The 9,730-nt window shown below is 40.9% G+C and overlaps 1 protein-coding gene across 7 annotated transcripts in view; it reads left to right on the plus strand.

Annotated features, from left to right (window-relative positions):
* Positions 1 to 9,250, plus strand: part of mtss1lb (MTSS I-BAR domain containing 2b) — a 100,368-nt gene extending 91,118 nt beyond the window's left edge. For all 7 annotated transcript variants that reach the window (XM_051941237.1, XM_051941249.1, XM_051941239.1 and 4 more), the window contains one exon: positions 104 to 9,250. In XM_051941237.1, the coding sequence (XP_051797197.1) occupies positions 104 to 975 (872 nt within the window). In that variant the 3' untranslated portion in view covers positions 976 to 9,250. The remainder of the gene's footprint in view (positions 1 to 103) is intronic.
* Positions 9,251 to 9,730: the final 480 nt, after the last annotated feature.

Consider the following 9,730-nt stretch of genomic DNA (forward strand, 5'->3'; position numbering starts at 1 on the left):
TTGAACTATTCCTGTATTAATCCATTATAGTTATCACTATATACATATATTTTGTTTCTTACCTGCTTATCTGTTTTTTGTAACCTCTTTATTCTCACATTAGGTTCAGATTATGACTGCTACTCAGTGAATGGTGATGCTGAAGGTCCAGATGGACAAACAGAGTTTGACAAGTCCTCCACAATTCCTCGCCACTCTAACATCGCCCAGAACTACAGGCGTATGATCCAGACCAAGAGGCCAGCCAGCACAGCCGGACTGCCCAGTGGGGTTCTTGGTCCAGGGGCTCATGGGATACCAGGACAACCTGGCGGATCTGGTGGGGGTGGATCAGGGACACCAGGCACTGCCACCATCCGTCGGACGCCGTCTACAAAACCAGGAGTAAGACGCACATTGTCCAATGCAGGGCCCATCCCCATCCGACCACCCATTGTGCCTGTGAAGACACCCACTGTTCCTGGAGACTCCCACTCTCCTGGGTATGCTGGTGGAGGACATGGAGGGGGCGTGCCTGTCCGCGTGGGCAGCGAGGAATGCGTGTTCTTCGCTGGAGTCGAGGATGCACAGGGAGCGCTTGATTTTGTGAAGGCATCACCAAAGCGCCTCAGTCTGCCTAACACCGCCTGGGGATCAGGGGCTGCATTAGAGGTCTATGCCCAGCAGCACGGGGGCCTAGCAATGGGAACAGGCTCAGGAGCTGGATCAGAGGAGGATCAGATGATCGCAGCCAATCGACACAGTCTAGTGGAGAAGATAGGCGAGTTAGTAGCCAGTGCACATGCCCTGGGAGAGGGGCAGTTTCCTTTCCCTGCCCTCCCAGATGACCCAGCCCCGCCACCAACTGGCCCCACTGACTCTCAGACAGGGACAGAGGGGGCAGAGGGGTCTGGTGACATGCTGACCACCATCAGGAGAGGAGTCCGCCTCCGCAAAACTGTCTCGAATGACCGTTCAGCTCCACGCATATTGTGAATGGGGAAAAAGCAGAAAGAGGATGATGCTTGTCAACCAATAGGGAGTCAGGTGTTGGTGTGGTGCAACCCAACCGCCTAGTACATACACAAAAACTTAACCATGTAGGGAAAGCTATAATATAACAGAAGATGAATGAAAACAAAAACATACACAAAAAAAGATGTTTAAAGACACCATTAGAGTAAATGATATATAATATAATGATAATAATAACATTAATAATGTTAACCCATGCTGACAATAAAAAGTTAAATACTGAATATTGACAGGCTCCTAGCAGGCCACTATAACTAGTGTGTGTTGGACGCATGTTTGTCTTCTATACACCCTCACCCAGGGATGGAAAGACTTGTGGGAAAAACAGATAATATAAAAAAGAGGCAAAGAAAGAGAGAAACACTGGGTTCTGTTCTGTTTGCCAACATACACCCTTCCCTATCCTCTTCTCCAACTCACTCGACTGTCTGATCCCAGATGAAAGACTGATTCCGAAGGAGGGGCTGGTGGGGGCAAAAGAGAGAGGGGGGTCAGAATGCCATGTGACCAGCTGGATTTGAACCCAGGCTGCCTTAGCAGCCATACACTGTACTTATTAGCCCACTGAACTGAAGTTTTGGTATTAGCACGGGGAGCTAACAAGCCAGAGGGCATCTCTGGTTCATCCTCATGTAAAAGAGTCTTTAAAAAAAATACTGTTGGCATTGAGCCGTGCTAGTGTCCCCTTCCCCTCTCTCTCTCTCTGCATAGCGTGTGCGTGCATTCATGTGTATGCATGTGGGCAAATGTAAAATGTGAGCGTGTGGGTACATGTGATTGATTGTGTGTATGTGTGCGAGGGGGGTGGGTAGAGCTCTGCTGCAGGACAGCTGGTTACCCAATGAGGGCAGGGCTTTTCTGCTGTGTGTTGTGTGTGTATTTTCTTGTTTATATTGTGACGTCATTTACCTTGTTACCACTGTACGAGAAGTTACGAGACGTAATCCAGGCGTATAGATATATTCATATATATTTTCTAGAACCAGAGAGAAAATGTAAAATCAGAAATGGAGCAATAAATGTGTTTTATTTTCTTGTTTCGAAGAAGCGGATTGATGGAGGATTGTAGGTTCTCCCTTGTTTCATTCAGGCAATCATCAGGAATGCTAAATTACACATCGACTGTGAATTCATGCCTAGCCGGTTTCGGCGTGTGTCTCTCTCTGTCCCTGTCTCTTTCTGGTGAATGGATTACAAAAATTTAAAAAATAAGAAGGAAAACTGTAAGCACTTTGATAGGGGGTAGAGTATGTACAATAGCCAGTAGATGTTGCTGTAGTCATACTGTATGATAAGGAGAGTGAAAGTGAGAGAGATGGCTGCCTAAGACTGTGTCCTGTGGAAATGATTTCATTTGTGAAAGAGGAAGACGCTGGGGAGGGACTAAGAGGAAGTGATAAAGGCTGTTTGAACTGTAGTAAAGGGTCAAATGAGAGGTGGAATTTGAAAGTAGAGCAAAAATATTTATCTGAAAATGAGTTAGGTGTCAAGGCTTACAAGCCGTGGCCTGCTGTGGATTGTGAATAGCGCTAAAGCTTTTTATGATGTGTTTGCACTGAAGGACTGAACACATAATGCAAAAATACCCCATACCAATGGGTCAGACTATTTTTTTGATGCATGCTTCAAAGGGTGGCTTACTCAAATGACAAATGAAATACATTTTTCACCAGTCATGCAAATACTTTTAGTTTTATTTGTCCAACCTAAAATATCTGCCTCTGAGATTTTTGCCTCAACGTCACGACAATGGAGGTAAATGTAATAGACCTTCAAAAACTGCTGAGCACATTCTATGGGTGGCAGAGAGTAATAGGAACGCTGTTAAAGCCGAGACACATTACTAGTGGATTCCAGAATTTCATTTTTCAATACTGTGATTGCAACAAATGGAATTCTATTCAGCTCTGCTGCATTGGGCTGGAGGCAGAAATGTCAGAACCTACAAAAAAAATACCACCAAAACTTTTAAAATAGCTCTAGAGGTACAGTGAGTTATAAAATCTGTTCAGTTGTTATTTGGTCTTATGATACTTACATTTGAGTGGGATTTATGTGCTTTTCAACAATGAATGCTGTGGGACAATATTTTCCAATGCCCCAAATTCTGTTTAATACTCTGGAGTCTTCATGTTCATTTGCAAAGAGAAGCAGACCAGCCTATCTGAAAATATAATCTTACCTTTAAATTCTGTACAGTTTTGCATTACAGGCAAGCAAATTGGAGAAGAATCAATGTCATTTGTTCCATATTAACTCTTTTTACACATTAGTTTTCATCATCATACTAAAACAGCACAGACAGAAAACATATACAACACATGGAGAGAACAGTGTTGGGCAGAAACACATTGCTGAGTAATAAGAATAAGGGATTGCAGTTTCAACGTTTACATTGCGGTTACTGATCAACAATTTGGAAGTCAACATGTTTGCAGTCTTAGCAGAGGTTGGATGGGGGCTTGACATCAATGTCCTGTCTACAAGTTAGAGGACAGACAATGGTGGGACGATTTAAGTTGCTGCGGAGTGGATAGTCTGCACTTTATGGTATCTCCAAAGTTGTCTTACTTCCTTTTCTTATCTCCCAGCTAGCTTCTGGAAGCTTTGCCTTTGTCCAAGCCTTCAGTGTACAGATGTGAGGTGTTGCTGTGGAACCTTTGAAGTTATTGAAAGGCACCTTTGAGCCAGATTATGTACAACACAGACTGTAACAAGCGATGTAACTACTGCTGAGTAATCTGTAATGAATAACTTACTGTAGATTCCAAGTCATTTGCCCAACACTGCTTATAAATGAGCTGTGTCACATAAAAAAAATAAGACCAGCATTTGATCCAGTCACAGAAAATGAATGTATATACAGTGACCGGGTTCTTTTATTTTATAGTGTAAACACAACATTGCTGCCTAAACAATAAAATATCACCAGACCACCGCGGTATAGTTCGGCTCAGTTCAGTGCAAATAACCCAGTTCAGCGCAGGACACAGCATAGGCTGTATGAAAGGATTATTTATGAACACTAAGATGTGAGGAAAGGTGAGGCCGGTTTGATGTGCTCACTGATGACAATGCAAGAGATATTGAATCAGACTTCAGAAGTTGGCAGAGAGAGGAAATGAGGTGTGGAATAAGCATTTCACTGCCTGTTCATACTATGTACTGTATGTGCTGTACTTGTAAAAGAGAATCAGGCGCACAGATTTGGTATAAAGGTTTGTTAGAAAATATTACATGGAATATTCAGTTTGTTTTTTCCCCTTCTACAGTACTGTTTGAATATTTAGTCTTACTTTTAATTACTGTAAAAAGAACAAAAAAAAAATAATCCAGTTGTAACACAAATTACTAAGCTGTGTAACATATGGATATAGGATGTGTGAGCCGAGAGTGAGTGTGTCTTTGTTTGGCTGTTGATCTGTAGGCTAGTGAACTCTTCATCAACATGTCTGTACGCTCTTCTAGCAGTGACTTGAACATAGCCAGTGACATCAGCTCTCTTACATGCTCTTTTTGTCAACTTATTTATTTTTTTTGCCTTGAATAGAGCATTGTTTTAGACACATTTTGGCTGTTTAAGGAGAACATTAGGATGATTTAAGTGAAAGAGATAGAGAGGAGAATTTTTGCAATTTATTTTTAACAATGTCACCCTCTGTGAGCACAATTTTTTTGTTGAAATATTGCTTCAGCAAGGGGCTGTATTATGTTTGTTTGTCTAGGGGGATACTACTGTATGTGTGTTGCTACATGCTGCTGTGTGCTGAATCTGACTGGATGAGAGGGTGGAAGAGGAGAGCAGTGGGCTTGGACTTCAGTCCCCCCCAAAAAACATATTTTGGGTGAGAAAATGCTCACCTGAAAAGTTTGTCTAGGACCACCTGTCAAGGTCACACTGTTCATAAATCTACATGCATATGCTGAATGTACTACAAGGTGAAGGTGGGCATCCAACTGTACATGTTTGATTTGCTTGAACTGTTGCAATGTCAGAACTTTGTTCTTGTACACCTGAATGAAGTTTCCCGTTTAAACTGTCAGAAAGCAATACTGGGGTAGTGTGCATGTATGTACATTCTTAATGATGTTCCATTGTGGGTATTATAAAGGAAAATACCACTGTTTTGTCTGCTGTTGGATGCTTGAGTTCTCCATCTAGAAGCTAGTCCACATTTCACAGCTCTGATGGTACCATTTGGAGTTTTAGAGATCTGTATAGCTAGAGCTGATGCCACTCGTCTGAATGTGCATGTGCTGCATTTTATTGACTGAAGAGCAAATTAAAACAATTGAATTCACTGCCAGTTATTTACAGTAAGTGAATGCTTGAATTAGGTTTTTTTTTAAAGCCCTGCAGAACAGACACTGCTGCTTAATTCCAGATGATGGATAACAACTCAGGACTAGACAATGATTCTAAAGTTGTAGGCTTTTCACGTTGAGTGACATCAAGTTAGTCTACACAATCTTAACTGCACATGTCCTGTCATGCAAGAGGATGAATGGCTATAGGAAGAGTGTGACACTATTTTCCTTTAAAATACCCAGTTAACAGCACAAAAAATCTAACCAATGTTTTTTTTTAACATGCTGAATTAACTGTGTACTGAACTAACTGTCTGAACAAGCTGAAATAACAACTCTGCTACAGTGTCAATATGTACCATTTTATGAGTGTATGTGTTTAAAAGTAGGCCTGCCAGCTAGTGGGGGCAGCTGGCTTCTGTAGTAACGTACACAGGCACATAGACAGATTTACATGCACATTCACATGGGATACACACAAAGCAACCCCTTCTTCCTCAACTGCAAAGTTCTCACTAAGGCTTGGAGTGGATAACACGTTGTAGAAAGTGGTATTATGACAATAATTTTATAATTTGGTCTAATCAAAGAGTGAAAAACTGAGCTTTCAGTGACATTACTGCATTTTTTTTTTTTACTGTTAGATATCTTGTTGCCAAACAAGGGTGGTGTGTGATCCAGACATCTTCATTAATACACAAATGGAACATAGCACATTTTTTTCATGGAGCTATTTATCTATCTGACTATTATGAGCTTGCACAGACTTTCAAATTTTAGAGGAATAGTTTGAAATTTTGGGAGATACTCTTGTTCATGTTCTACCTGAGACTTAGATGAGGATATTGACGTGACTCACAAATCTGTACGTTAAGTGTGAAGCCACAGCCAGCAGCTGGTTAGCTTAGCTTTGTATAAAACTTGTAAAAGGCAAAGGGAAATCTAAACTTTAGACCTCTTAAGTTCAATGACACCTTTCACTTTGTTTGTCTTTGTTGGATTTTGTGGAAATTAAAGTGTAAAAATTACAAGCAGTGGTGTAAAGCTGGGGGTGGGGTGCACTGTCAGAAAGTGACAAGAATCTTTAAAAAAAAACATTTTCCAAAACCTTGAGCTATTCCTTTAATTTTGACTTAATTATAACTGCAAAAGGACTGAGATGTGAACACTCAAAAGCACCACTGTGTGAACAGCTTGGAGGTATATGAAAACTGCCAGTTTAACAGCTATGTAATTCGCCTTTCAACACTCTTTGACCAGTTGGCAAAATGAATTTAAATGTTGCCCTAATCCACATGTTTTTGTTTGTTTGTTTTTTACACCTCTATGTCCCTCTCATTTTCGATTATCTCCTTCTTTCTTTGCTTACGTTGCCCCTCAGCCTCCATCCGCTTCCACTGATCATACACCCAGGGGTACTGTGCAGCTGACAAAAAATAAAACAATGCTTGTCATGGTGGGAGTACCATTGGCTGGTCTCTCTCTCTGTGCCTCGCAGCCCATCAAAGCTAATGAAAAATAATTCTGATGAAGTCTTTCTTTTCACCACAGTCATCAGTGAACACACACTTAGCTCTGTGTATGATTCGACTCCTCTTCATTCTCTTCCCTCCCTACTCTCTGTGTGTCAGTAAGCTGTGTGTCAGTGTGCATGAGTGAAACAGTCCAAATGTGTGTGTGGTAATGGCTAATGGGCGGTATCACTTTGGGTCCTGGGTGGGTTGTTCAAAGCATTGGGACAGTTAGCTGGGGTAAACTTCTCCCCTCGCGTACGCAGTAGCTGATTTCAAAGGTAGCAGATGGATGCCTAACGCTTCATCTGAATGCTAGATTACATTTTAATTAATTTTGATCAGATTTTTAAGACATCTTTATGGCATCATCTCAAAGGCTGCCTGCATTACTTTGATGGTTTATCAGTGAACTGTCAAAGAAGCCTACAATGTCTAAGTATCAGTGGGCCTTTTTTTCTTTGCCTCTGCAACAAACCTGCTGATCTGTAGGATCTTTAGAAAACTGTATGTAAATGATAAAGAAGCACTGGCATCTACATTAGAGTCCATAATATATAGCAATGATTGATAATCACCTTAAAGTTTTTTGGTGATTCTGAAATTATGTGAGGTAGTGAGTCAAAATTCCAATTTGAAATCTATAAGTCCAGGGTTCTTTATTTTGTCCTCAGAGAGATATTTCTGACTATCTGAAAATGTAATCTAAAAAAAATATCCCAGGGCTTAATGTGGTTACAGCTGCTGCCAATAACACATATTCATCTCTCTGTAAAACCAGAACATGCAAGACTGCAATGGCAAAATCCTCTGCAAGGCTTTGTTTTGTTGCCCATGAATTCAACATTTCAGTTCAAGAGGAAAAAATCTTAGTCTTTCAAAAGTTACAAAGCTTCATTTGAAGCACATAACTAAAACAGGCTCAGAATGTCAAGACTTTAGTTTTCAGCATAGGAAGTAATCAGTAATCAGCTACTCTCCAGTGACTGCTTGATATACTCCCTCTGTAGCTTTTTAAATCAATGTTGTAAAGACTGAAGAAGAAGCAGCAGTCAATTGACTGCCATTTTATTGTTTCCAGCTGCAGCATGAAGGAATTAAAAGTAGGATATGAAAGGACATCTGACTGCCTTTTAAACATGGATGAAACATTCAGTTATGGAGAATTTCATTTAGCCAGTAAACTTCTTGACTAAATAGACATCAGTTTTCCTGATTACTGAAATGTATAGGAGGTTGGAAGACTCCCACTACTGCGAGCTTTTCCTTGCAGCATGAATACACCATATAGAAACGTATGTGGACATTTTGTGTACAACCCTTGTGCTTGTGTGGTGGAAGTCTCCCCTATAAATTTGGTACATTCAATATACACACACACACACATATATATATATATATATATATATATATATATATACATACACATACGCACCACAAACTTTCAATTGTCCTAAGTAAGACTTTTGAATGTCGGCTTTTTAAAGTTATCAAAATTAATCCAGGGAAAATTAAAGTGCTGGCCATTGAAGGACAGGTTGTTTTGTATTTATGATCAGACCAAAAGAAGCATCATGCATTTGCTGCTTATACAACCCACTCTTTTAGCCATCTGCCCAAGTTATATTGAATTTTGTCCTTGTGTGTGTGTATTTGTGTGAGCATGTGTGCACAAAGACACGTGGCTAAGACCCCTACTGTTCCTCCTCCCTCCTCCCACACACAATCTGTCAATCCTTCCTGCTGTCTAATACTGAAGGAATCCACTACACATTCACAATGCACACACACACACGTCCACACGCTCATCCAAAGCTAATATGACCAAGGTAGATTCTCCGAAGCCACATGAGAGTTCACTGATGTAACACATTGCAACTTCCTGTCATACAACCATGCTGAACAGAGTGGCCGAAGTGGCCTCCTGGTGCCACTGTCACTGAAACTAAATTGAATGTCTTACTGTCTGTACTCCACTTCTTGGTATTGCTCGATTGCTCTCATCTTCTTTCTCGACAGCCAGCATCTGAACTCCACAATGAAATCGCTTCAAAACTTACCACAGAGGCATTTTCTATGGGGCTATTATGTTCACAGAATAACATTGTGACAGAGTCAACACTTGTTTCATCTCTCTGTACAAACTGTACAATCTTCTGCTTCTCTCTTCCCTCCTGAGTAGTCCTGCAGGCTCTGTGGTCTTGTCTTTCTCTCTTCTTTCTCTCCCCCACTTATGCTCTTTAATTTATTGTGAATGGATTTCCAAGGTTGTTTTGCCTTTGTCGCTGAAGGTAAAGTTTTCTTTTCTGTCTTCCTTTTTGTAAGATTGATCCTTTTTTGTTAAGTTTAGTCACTGCTAATGTAACAAAACGCACTGTGATGATTCCAGTATTAATAAAAGTTGTACTTAAACTGTGTGCTCCTGTGTAAAGTGGGTCATATTTCTCCTAAGAGATGGTCAAGGTCCTCAGCTATCCACACAGTAAAGTGTACACTGAGACATGACTGAGTATGGGTCAGTGAACTGTCTGTATGCCTTCTAAAGGCCACTTAGAGACAGAGAGGCTAACTTCACTTATGAACAGTGAGACATTGATACTTTTACTGTGCAGATTCTATTTGCTATTAATGGTGAGGCAGAGATTTCATTTCAGTGTTACTGGGATATGTGGGGCTACACACCGGCATGGTGGTTAGCACTTTCGCCTTGCAGCTAGAAGATCCCCGGTTCGCGTCGCGGCCTGGGTCTGGGATCTTTCTGTGTGGAGTTTGTATGTTCTCCCTGTGCAATGTGGGTTTTCTCCAAGTTCTCCACCGTCTAAAAACATGCTGAGGTTAATTGGTGATTCTAAATTGCGTTGAGGTGTGAATATGAGTGTGATTGTCTGTATACTATA

This window comes from Acanthochromis polyacanthus, chromosome 2, assembly GCF_021347895.1.
Source record: "Acanthochromis polyacanthus isolate Apoly-LR-REF ecotype Palm Island chromosome 2, KAUST_Apoly_ChrSc, whole genome shotgun sequence".
Taxonomy (NCBI): Eukaryota; Metazoa; Chordata; class Actinopteri; family Pomacentridae; genus Acanthochromis; species Acanthochromis polyacanthus.